Here is a 12,327-nt window from a genome sequence, read left to right as displayed (position 1 = left end):
GTTTTGCTATGTATTGGTGTCTTGAATTCTACACATTATTTTCTGGAGTCAACGCTCTCTAACGTAACGATGTATGCTGAGTGTGTGCCAGTGAAATGTTTGGTCTGATGAAATAGCTATAATGGGAGTGTGATGTTGACAAACTCAAGTGCAGTGACTCACAAGGGTAACGAAACACAATTGTCTTTCCCTCACAATGCTGCAGCATAGACAGCAGGGAGAGAGTGTATGGAGCAGATATTTACATACTGTCAAACAGGCTTCCTGTCTTTGTCCAGCTTAAAGCCTCTCACTCGTGTAAGATCCTCTCTTTCCTGGGAAATGCCATGTGATTACAGTAGTACCAAAACAGGACAAAAAGGAAGCATTTAAAATAGGCTTTCAAACTTTGACCCTAAGTTTTGTGTATTGTGTTCGTTTCCTAAGTGCACTGCAAAGCTTGCCACAGCACCGATGAACATGCAGTACATGAAACAGTTTAGAACAATGAATTCAGTTTAAAGTGATTTAAACCTGACATTTTTCTGCAAATATAAAGATTACTGACTGATCTGAAGAGTCCTTTCAAGTTAAAATGGAAGAATGGCAGAAATGAACAGATAATGACTACAAACTTAATGAGAGGAACTGGGCGTGTGTGTGTGTGTGTGTGGCATCTGTTCTGTCTCTGCTGGACAAGAGTTCAACCGCTTCACTATACTGAGAAAAAACCCTGGACCGTTTCTGAAGAATGCTCTGATTTAAAAATGGTCTCCAATAACAGTATGGAGTGATTATATTGGGAAAACCTTTTTGAAGCTAAAGTTTTTGCCTTAAATGTTTAATGCAATTTAATGGGACAACAGTTCTGGCTGTTGATATTCTCTCTGATTCAAACTGAAGAGACTAATCTGGTAAGTTTGTTTTTTATATCTTATTAAATAATGTGAGTTTATAACATTCTGTCATGGTTTTGAATGTGTATTATCAGAAATAATGTAGCACTCTGAAAACTGTTTCTTACGGGATTAGAGTGCAGAAGTCCTACAACCATATCTGCTTGATGCTTGACTTGAATTTCCTCTATATACACTGAAAAACTAGAATCAAAATCTGATTTAAACCTGGAAATAAATGAACAAGTTTTAGGATTGATTTATAAACAAAAGTTAATGGAACAGTGTGACATAAAATCAAGTAGAAATAGTTCAGCTTTCACTTATCACATAAGCAAATTTATGACATTGTTAACACCCTTGTACAAAAATATCAGATTCCCTAACTTCCACTGAAACACACAAAAATGCTCTTCGGCACATTGTCAAATCAAGCTGGATAACATGCACAATTATACCAGACACTAAGAAATTCTGAAATCCACATTCATTTTAATTTGAATGGTTATGCTGATAAAATACTTTGTAATGAAAGTATATATTATATCAGGAAATTGCAAAAGTGAAGCATCCTCACTAGTTTGACCCTATTTTCAATTGTTAATTAAGATGCATCCAACTTGTACTAAAAAGAGTTACTAATTTATTTATGAATGTTGTAGTGGTGATTTGTGGTTAACAGGCAGTTAAATTTGACATACACTGAGGAAATGTGTTTGCAACAAGTGGAAAACTTTTCTCTATTTCCTTTAATAAGCATACTGCATGGGTGTGTTTGTCATCTCTAAATCCTGATCATGAGTCTATATATTCATAAGAGACAATGAAAAAATGCTGCAGAAACTGAATTTGTCCCTTGTTTATTTTCTTGATGTACACAACAAGCATAGGCTATAAACGACCAGAATCTTTATAGAGTGGTTATTTATATTTATATGTATAATTATAACTTTCAAAATCCCAGTTGTTAGTTACCATAAACCATACACTTTAATCTCCTATGCATATTGTGTGATATTTTGATCCGTCACAGACATTTTCAAGGATGCCAATAATGCCGCTTCCACAAAGTTGACACCTGACATCTTGTCTTACAATGAGCAAGGATGGATAGCACAACCAGCCCCACAGCAGAGTCTGCTGTTTGCAATGGATTTGTCAACAGTGTGTTCAATATTTCGCTAGACGAGGAAAGTAAAATGGGGATTTCATGGATTCCAGAGTCCATTTCCTCAGACCCCATAATTCCCTGTCAGACCCTCAGAAGAGAAAAGCCAGAAGCCAACCGGCGGTCCAGGACAGCAGCCATTTGGAAGGTCCTGAACCGCCACAAGACCACTTCTGACCTGGACCGGCGACCTCACTCGATGATCCTCCCAGGCGAAATGTCCTTTCTTAAACTGTCCATCACAAACAAAGTGAGATCCTTCAAGAAATTAAAGTCTCCGTCTGTCTTTAGAGGGAAAGCTGGCAAGCTCTCCAGTGTTAAATTCAACAGCGACCTGAAAGATGACGTGGATGACATAAATATGTGCAAGGACTCTCCCTCCTCGGAGCACAAGAACGTTTCCAGGAATAAAGCCAAGAGACATTCATTTGCAGGACACACCACAAACTTCTACTGTTCGCTTGAGCACACAGACCCATCTGGAACTCCAGAGAGTGAGCAACAGGCACTTAAGGACACCATTAGTAACCAAAATGGGTGCAAGTTATCCGAAAGAGTGACTTACACAAAAAAATCTCCCTCCAACTTGTCAAACTGCAACATTTCATCTGTAACTGACAATGAAGAACGTTATGTGAAGCAAAGCCTCAAGATACCTCAAAGAAGACGATGGTCAAAGGGGGGCGATGTTTTAAATTACTTGAGAAGAATTTCTCTCAAAGGAAGGGGAAGTTCACCTTTGGCCGAGAGCAGTTTTGAGTCGATGAATACCCTGGACAAAACCATTGACTCTGACTACGGCTCGGTTAACTTTGAATTTGTCAAAGATTTGAACTCTGCACCTGAGCATGTGGGGCTCGATGGAAAAAGCAGCCATTTTAGAGGCCTTTTTCGATTTTTCAACAGTGTGGCTGAGACCGCCATAAGATGGAGAAACTCATCTCGATCTTTCTCCCCCCCTGAAAAACAGAGATCTCCTCAGGACTCGCAGAAGACTCAACCATCAGGAGAACTCATCCACAATACCTCTTTGACATTGAGGAGTGAGCATAAAGCAGATACCTCAGATCAGGGTAAATCTACATTATCCACTGACACCATTTCCAAGGTGGTTTCACCTGCCAATGCCATGGCGGGTCGCTCTCCTGCTGTGGTGCTGAAGGCCTGGAGAACATGTCCAGACTCTCCAAGAGATAACAGTTCCCTGTGTAATAACTCTGGGGGATCTCAATTGCAGCTCAACTCGATTCACATCTCTCTCACCACCATTGAGAACCACTCAAGATGTAAAGAAGCAGAGAAGAGCCCCTGCTCAGAGCTACTGGACCAGAGAGATTCTGAAACTTTTGAACACTCACACTTATCTAGCACAACAGTTGATGAAAATCAAGATATCTGCACTGATAAGAGGAAAATACCTAACTGTCCAGAGAACTTATTTAAGGTAACATGAATGGACAGTGACTTTTCAATATCATATAGCTGTCAGCTGCACTTCTGAGTAGTTTCACTTTAACGAAGACTATCCTAATACGACTAATTATTACTACTTAGAATTTATAATGGTTATAATATTTTCTAACATGCTGCCATTATTTTACTATGCTGCCATTACTAACTTTTAAGTTAACAGTATAACTCTGCTGCCATTGACTCAATCATTGATTGATCTTCTATAAATGCTTTTATGAGAATGTCACAGACATCTGGCTCTGTTTACATTAATTCTCTTCATTATTTAAGTATTTTAGTTCATAGAATGTGTATGAAATGGGTTGCCAAGCTCACTTTTCTTTCCTGTATTGACAGTATTTCATATTGAACCTAGAAGTTGTGGCCAATATACTTTAATTCACATTACAGTCGTGAACCGTTATTTGCTGCTAAAGCTAGTAGGTTACAGATGGTATTAATTGGTGGGACATTGTCATACGAGAGAGAGAGCATTTTATTGAATTAAAAATGTCCCTGAGTACAAAATGAGTGGTAAATTTTCCTGGAAGAGAAAGACTATGAAATTTTAAATCCTAATATAAGCTAAAACATTTTTTTTTTTTTTTTTTTTTACTTTTAGTAGTGGGATACTGTATAGATCATCGACATTAACCAAAAGCCACAGAATTCCAATTTTTATTTCATGATGTATTTAATATTAATCTCAATCATGACTGCTTGAGAAAAACTGAAAGAAACTTTGATATAAGTCAAAATCTGCTGTGAGGAAGCTTTCGCTTCACGATCCAACTGAGATCCCTTAAAAACACAAATGTGATTAGAATTATGTAACCACCACAGCCCCCATTCCCTCTTTGCTTTTAATTAGCATTTAAATGCCCTATAAAAAAATGAAAGACACATGTAAAAGACTTTCAATTTCTATCTATTTCAGTGTACATTTAGCAGTAGCAGCCTAGTAATGAGTCATCACAGGTTTGCCTTTTCAAGTGAGAGTTGCATTTCCACAAACTAGTTCCATTATCGACTACTGTAATTCTGAGTGGCGTTCTCAGTAGGATGCATTCAGATGTTATTTTTCTCTTGATTAACCCCACTGCACTACTTCACCTGAGCTTCATGTCTGTTCATTGGTACACTATACAGTAAGCCATGCTTTGGAATCAGTGTAATATGTGTCTCTGCCGTTTTTAGTGTGACCTGACTTTATACAGTGATTTTCAGGCCCTCTCTCGTCCTGCTGGCCAGTCGCCTTCAGATCCTCCATTTAAAGTTTTGCTTCAGCGATGTCGCTCACTGCCTCTGCCCACCACGCTCTCAGCTCTAGAGCCACTGGACCTGACGCATGTGCTCACTCCACCAGGTACACTGATGGTCAACTCTGTGAACAACACGTCAGGATGATGCTCAATAGTCATGCATAATTTCAGAGCTGAACATTAGTCAATAGAATTTTGTTTGAAACTGAAATAGTGTTTATAGTTCTATAATTTGTTTTCATAAAACAGTTATTCTTGTTGCATAGCAACATTCTGTTTATTGTTTGTAGTTAATTGTGATTAATCGTGGATTTTGAAAGTGCTCAAATTTGACTTTATATATACTTCTTTTCCTGTCAAAATGCTTTTAGTTCCTTCTTAGGAAAGAAAACAAAACAATATTTTACAGTAATATTTTATTAACATTTTCTAAACAATGTTTCCCAAAGTCTAAGTGGCAGGTTGGCTAATTGAAAGAACCAGTCCCCATAGGTTGCGTATTCATTGCAATGGACATTACATCTCTTAAACCCTTATCCTCAACAATATCAGTCTGCCAGCAGGCTGTAACTTTCCACTTGTGAAGCTGCATTCATATGATTTGCATCAGGACGTCAACGCACCACTTAACATCATTATCAAGTGGCGCTTTTAACACCACATGAATAAAATGCTGCAGAGAATGGGCGACTTCGGAATGGCATAAAACCCATACTACTCTTACTGCTTCTGACATATCTATGAACTACAGAAAGAGTAAAAGTAGTAATGTAGTATGTCATTCTGAAAACGGCCAAGGTTCTGCTTTTAGCACTGCATTAACCATGTAACGATAATTCATCCAAATTGTCTTGAAATCATTAGCTGATGCTTCAAAACGTCAGCGGCAATGAGTTCAAAATTGAGATTTTTTAAATTGTAAGTGGCGTGTTGACAGACATTCAACGGGTGAACTCTAATAAGCTAGCCGGCCATGTACTCATCTGTTCCATGTACACTATTGTGTGTTTGGCTTTTAAGTGATAGTTTAAGTTTTGCTCCTAAAAAAATTAATTGTAATTTTTAAACATTTGTATAAAATCATGACCACTCACATGAGATGAGGACTCTAGTCATATCAGTGACCTTACAAAAGCTGTTTTATTCTACATGGGGCAGGGGCACCCTCATGGGGGCTGCCATTTTAGAATCACATGACCAGCTGTATACTACTCGCTTAATCTCAGTAACCGTCTTGTTATTGGACACTTTCACTCGCGGATTAAATTAATCATGGCTGATTGTGAATAGTGAATTTCTACAATGGCATCTGTAACTGAAAACTATTGATTTTGAATGATACTGCATCCACACCACTAGGTGTCATTGCAAGTCCAAGATGACACGAGCAAAACATTACTGAATGCACCTTTAAGACTTGACATGCTAGGGGGGCCTGGGTAGCTCAGCAAGTAAAGACGCTGACTACCACACCTGTAATCACAAGTTCAAATCCAGGGCATGCTGAGTGACTCCAGTCAGGCTTCCTAAGCATCCACCCAGATTGAGGCAAGTCACTACACACTAAGGACTTAGAGTGCATTGGGAATTGGGCATTCCAAATTGGGGAGTAAAAAAAAAAAAAAAACATAAAAAAAAAAAAATAAAAAGACTTGACATGCTACTGTGCATCCTTTTTAAGGCAGAATTTAATTACCAAAGTATGTATTTTTTGGTCACAAGTGCCATCTGTGACCATTTGTTTTGTAAAATAATTACCATTAAATAAATATTCAGGGTTTAACCCAAGTTAAGCTCAATCGACAGCATTTGTGGCACACAAAAAATTAATTTCGACTTGTCCCTGCTTTTCTTTAAAAAATAAAAAAGAAGCAAAAATCGAGGTTACAATGAGACTTATAATGGAAGTGAATGGGGCCAATTTTTGGTGGGTTTAAAGGCAGAAATGTGAAGCTTATAATTTTATAAAAGCACTTATAGTTCATTCATTCCTCTGTTAAAATTAATGTATTATTTGAGCTATAAAGTTGCTTAAATTGTCATTTTTACAGTCATTTTAGGGTTTAAGGGTTTGTTGACGTTACGTTATCATGGCAGTGAAGTTGTAAAATTGTCTATAACTACACAGATGTGGATGGTAAGTGATTTAATCACAGTAAAATCATGTTAACATACATATTGTTTATGTCTTGTGTCTTTACATTTGATACAGTGAGTATTTTAACGTTTATGGATTGACCCCGTTGACTTCCATTGTAAGTGTCTCACTGGAGCACAGATTTTTTGCTTTTTTAAAGAAAAGGAGGGATGAGTTGAATACATTGTGGTAATCAACATTATGCCACAAATGCTGTCGATTAAGCTTAACTTGTATTGAACCTAGAATATTCCTAGAATATTCATATAATTTCATCACTTGACAGAACATAGAATCACTGTTTCAGCCAGTGTTCAGAACTCACATGGAGCTGAACAAAATAATCTAATGTCAAAATTGCTAAATGTGTTTGTTAATCGTGGTAAATAAAAAAATAATGCGTTAAACATTTTAAATTAATTGCATGCTTTAATGCATTTATTTTGACAGCTCTAGATTTTACTTAAAAAACAAACGTTATACTCTGAAGTGGTTACAGAGACTCAGCTTCGCATCGAGCCTAACAATGCCCACAGCCTTTCCTTATTGCTTAATTGAAATATTGAAAATATGTCATTCAAGGGATAATAACAAAAACTTGTTAAAAAAAAGAAAGCTGCATATGTTTCTCTGATAGTCAAGATTACAGAAATGATCAGTTTCTATGGCAAGTATTTTATTGTCTTTATTAAAAAAAATTTTTTACTTGAAAATCATGTAAGTATTCCTCTGTTGTGCAGAGAAGTCAAAGAGTGTTCTCCGCATGAGGAACGGCAGCACAGGATCCAACCGCCAGAAGCTGTTCAGACCAGGATCAGGGCCACTCCATGTCAACATGGTGAGTGCTGCAGCCGCTGTCCTCATGTCACATGACACTTTTGTCACCTGATTATCTGCAGGAACAACTAACACTCTTAATGGCTGGAGGCTGTTTGTTGTTGTTTGTTTGTTTGTTTTTCTTTTCTAAAATTAAAGGTGCACTCAGTAACTTTTTGTTCATGTCATCTTGGACTAAAACTGACACCTAGTGGTGTGGATGCAGCTTCACTCTGCAGAACATGCAGAACACAAATGTGTTCGGTTACTGATGACATAGTAGAAATTCACTATACACAGTCAGACATGATTCATTTAATCCATGAGTGTTTCCAAAACAGGGTGGTTACTGAGATTCAGCAAGTAGTATTTGACTGGTCATGTGATTCCAGCATGGCTGCCCCCATGAGGGAATCCTCTCCATGTAAAATAAAACAGCTTTTAAAGATTATTGATATGACTGGAGTCTCTTATGGGAGTACTCATGATTTTATACATATGTTTCAAAATTACTGTTCATGTCTGTGAAACACAAAATGACTGATTGCACCTTTAAATATGTGTTTCAGAGGTGAACAGAATGGTGAGTGTAATCATATTTTGGTCTGCTGTAGGGACTCGACACTTTTTGCAGCATGGGTATCATCAGAATGGGAATGTGTATGATGTGGAGTGAATGGATAAGTTGTGTTCCTGTAGAGAGACTGTACTGCACTCTGGATAAGTGTCTAGTCCTGTCAAATTGCTCTCACTCTGGTAGATGTGTAAATGAGAGAAACTAGTGATGAAGCTGCTGTGAGCTTTGATTTAGTGATGAACTTTACATGAGAGACATATACTGATCAGCCACAACATTAAAACCACTGACAGGTGAAGTGAATAATATTTATTATCTTGTTACAGTGGCACCTGACAAGGGGTGGGATATATTAGTCAGTAAGTGACTGACTAATAAGTGACTGTAAGTGACTGACTGACTAATATATTAGTCAGTTCTTGAATTTCATGTGTTGGAAGCAGGAAAAATGGGCAAGCATAAGGATCTTTGAGTGACTTTGACAAGGGCCAAATTGTGATGGCTAGATGACTGGGTCAAAACATCTCCAAAACAGCAGGTCTTGTTCCTGGTATGCAGTGGTTAGTACCTACCAAAAGTGGTCCAAGGAAGGACAACCAGTGAACCAGTGACAGGGTCATGGTCGCCAAAGGCTCATTGATGTGCGTGGGGAGCGAAGGCTAGCCCATCTGGTCCGATCCCACAGAAGAGCTACTGTAGCACAGATTGCTGAAAAACTTAATGCTGGCCCTTATAGAAAGGTGTCAGAACACACAGTGCATTGCAACTTGCTGTGTATGGGGCTGCGTCAGTGCCCATGCTGACCCCTGTCCACCACCGAAAGCACCTACAATGGCCATGTGAGCATCAGAACTGGACCATAGAACAATGGAAGAAGGTGGCCTGGTCTGATGAATCACGTTTTCTCTTAGATCATGTGGACGGCCGGGTGCGTGTGCATCATTTACCTGGGGAAGAGATGCCAGCAGGATGCACTATGGGAAGAAGGCAGGCCGGTGGAGGCAGTGTTATGCTCTGGGCAATGTTCTGCTGGGAAACCTTAAATCCTGGCATTCATGTGGATGTTACTTTGACACATACCACCTACCAAAAGATTGTTGCAGACCACATACACCCCTTCATGGCAACAGTATTCCCTGATGGCTGTGGCCTCTTTCAGCAGGATAATGCGCCCTGCCACACTGCAAAAATTGTTCAGGAACATGACAAAGAGTACAAGGTGTTGACTTGGTCTCCAATTACCCCAGATCTCAATCCGATTGAGCATCTCTGGGATGTGCTGGACCAACAAGTCCAATCCATGGAGGCCCCACCTCACAACTTACAGGACTTAAAGGATCTGCTGCAAACGTCTTGGTGCCAGATACCACAGGACACCTTCAGAGGTCTTGTGGAGTCCATGCCTCGAGGGGGACCTACATGATATTAGGCAGGTGGTTTTCATGTTGTGGCTGATCTGTGTATATGAGAGGATTGCTGTGAGGTGGGAGAGGGAAATCTCACCCTCAGAGTGAATTTGGTTTCCTCACTCACATTATGTAATGGGTTCATCTTGATAGATGAGTCATCAAAGCAAGCAGAGCATGCTGGAAATTAGTGGACATTAACTGTGCTGCGCAGTGGCCTCGTTGCTCATGAATGCTGGTAAAAGCCAGTTTTAGAGTATATTTATACATTTATACCCCTACAACATTTCAACTTTGCAAGTCTAACAGGATTACTCATGCCAGAATGATGTAAAACTAGAGCTAACAACAGTGAAATAAACTCCTGTGAAACTGTTGTGATGAGCAGGATACATACTGTACATGCAGCAGCCTTTGTCTGATAAAGTTATGAAGTACATTACACATCTGATTTTAATGTGTGCATTCATTTAAAGTGGCCCCAGACAGTATTTGGATACTTAAACCACAATTTAAAATGTGTGAATTTCATTGCATTAGATAACAAAATACCAAAATAAGTTGCATTTATTTGAAAGCAAGACAGTACAGGCACACTTTTCAAGCCAACCAACAAAGAGAGGTTTCTTAGGTTTGAAATGATAAAGTGTTCAAAAAGTATTGTGCCAGCTTGTGTTTGTCAGTGTCTTGATAGTATGTTGAACTCCACCTGGTTCCTCTTCTGGGACATCTGTGTGAACTTCATACATCCACTGAAAATCACCACAACACCAGTTAATTAAAAGACATTGATCAAGAATCACTCAGTGATCGTTAGTTCTGAGAAAACATCCAGCAGCACTTCAGACACACAGATCACACTTTTATATATATTTTATTAATGCAATGACCTTTGTTCATTTTTCAGCTGCCAAAAAGAGTACAAACAACTTTTGTACCACTTTATATTTGTTGGTACTTAAATCCATGTCTTTAGAAGCAACATTATAGGTTTGGGTGAGAAATACAACAATATTTAAGTACTTTTTTACTCTAAATCTCCACTTTCACTAGGGCTCTGAGCATTTGCATAGTTTGTGTTTAGTGCTGCATGATGTGGACAAAAAGTCATATTGCGATTATTTTTAAAATGTAAAAAAAATTTTTTTTTTAAATATGTTAAACAATGAAACTAATTAGTGATTCCTTTTGACCAAAATTTGGTAATGTTTTGGCCATGCTCTACTGCCAATAAAAAGACTTGAGCTGAAAGAGGGCTCATGTGTGAACCCCCAAAGAGTAGAGGTCCCGGCCATTTCAGTAGGTAGTTTAGCGTTGTGGCAAGAGGGACACAATGTCTCTTTCCCTCCATCAGGGAACGGAGGTTATGAAAGTAACCAGGATGTTCCCTATCTGTCACTTACTCGAAGTTGTGTCGATGTAGTGATACTAGGGGTCCCTATACAAAACGGCACAACTAGCTGAACTGTGTTACGTGAACTGGCAGTGTGTGACGGGCAGACTGCTGTGTGCCTCGTAGCCAGCGCACCAGGCCATTACATAACCTCCCCCAACGCTCTTATGGGTGTCGAACAGTCCATCAGGAACAAGTCGACTGCCCAACTACAGGGACAGGCTAGCCCAGCCGAGGCCTCTTTTCCCTCTCTTTTCTCCCCAAAAAAGAGTGGAATTTGTTAACTGACTGCATGTCTGCGTTGGGGGGTGTCCCTCCCAAGGGGAAGACACCGCGGAGACCACACCCCACCCAAAAGGGGGGGGTGTTTTGAGTGGAATGCGTCACATGGTCTTACCGAGTCTTGTCGGAAGGAAGATGCAGTTTGCCATCAGGGAAACAATTTTGCAGAAGATATTACATGGGGTTGCCTTCGGGGAACCAGCACATGTGGAGCACCTACCTCAGTCCAGGGGCTCATTAGCGCACGTACTGTGCAGGTCAGTGAGTTTCTCCACAAACTCAACTGCCAGAGGGCTAAGGAGGAAAGTCATCCAGGGATCACAGTCTGTGAACACGACTGGGAGTCAAGAGTGCACATCTTCACCTCAAGGGAGGGGAAAGGTGCTATGTACAAGCGGTACACCCAACCAGTTGTCCCGGAACTTACCTGCTCATGCCAGCCAATACATGGGACGAGACCAGCTCAACCCGGAGATTGTAGAACCTGGCAAAGGTGTTGGGTGTTGCCCAGCCTGCTGCTCTGCAGATGTCTGCCAAAGAGGCGCCACTGGCCAGGACCCAGGAGGCCGCCACACTCATGGTGGAGTGGGCTCATAACCCTGCAGGGGGTGGCACGTCCTGAGCCTGATATGCCATCGTGATGGCGTCGATGACCCAGTGGGCAATCCTCTGTTTGGAGACAGCGCTTCCTTTTCACTGTCCACCAAAGCAAACAAAAAGCTGCTCGGAGCTTCTAAGGCTCTGCATGCGATCCAAATAGATGCGTGAAGCTCGCACCAGACACAGCAATGCCAAGACTGGGTCTGCCTCCTCCTGGGGCAGCGCTTGCAGGTTCACCACCTGATCCCTAAAAGGAGTCGTGGGAACCTTGGGCACATAGCCCGGGTCTCAGGATCACGTGAGAATAACCTGGACCAAACTCCAGGCACAATTCACTGATAGAGAATGCCTGCAGGTCC

General features: G+C 40.2%; 1 protein-coding gene across 4 annotated transcripts in view; it reads left to right on the top strand.

The window, feature by feature from the left end:
* The first annotated feature begins 443 nt into the window (after positions 1 to 443).
* arhgef9b (Cdc42 guanine nucleotide exchange factor (GEF) 9b) overlaps positions 444 to 12,327 on the top strand; it is a 105,986-nt gene continuing 94,102 nt past the window's right edge. For all 4 annotated transcript variants that reach the window (XM_051658407.1, XM_051658404.1, XM_051658403.1 and 1 more), the window contains exons 1-4: positions 444 to 893; positions 1,909 to 3,487; positions 4,723 to 4,861; positions 7,635 to 7,732. In XM_051658407.1, coding sequence (XP_051514367.1) covers positions 1,982 to 3,487; positions 4,723 to 4,861; positions 7,635 to 7,732 — 1,743 coding nt within the window. In that variant the 5' untranslated portion in view covers positions 444 to 893; positions 1,909 to 1,981. The remainder of the gene's footprint in view (positions 894 to 1,908; positions 3,488 to 4,722; positions 4,862 to 7,634; positions 7,733 to 12,327) is intronic.

Source organism: Myxocyprinus asiaticus, chromosome 27 (genome assembly GCF_019703515.2).
Source record: "Myxocyprinus asiaticus isolate MX2 ecotype Aquarium Trade chromosome 27, UBuf_Myxa_2, whole genome shotgun sequence".
NCBI lineage: Eukaryota > Metazoa > Chordata > Actinopteri > Cypriniformes > Catostomidae > Myxocyprinus > Myxocyprinus asiaticus.
This window is presented reverse-complemented; position numbering and strand designations above follow the sequence as displayed.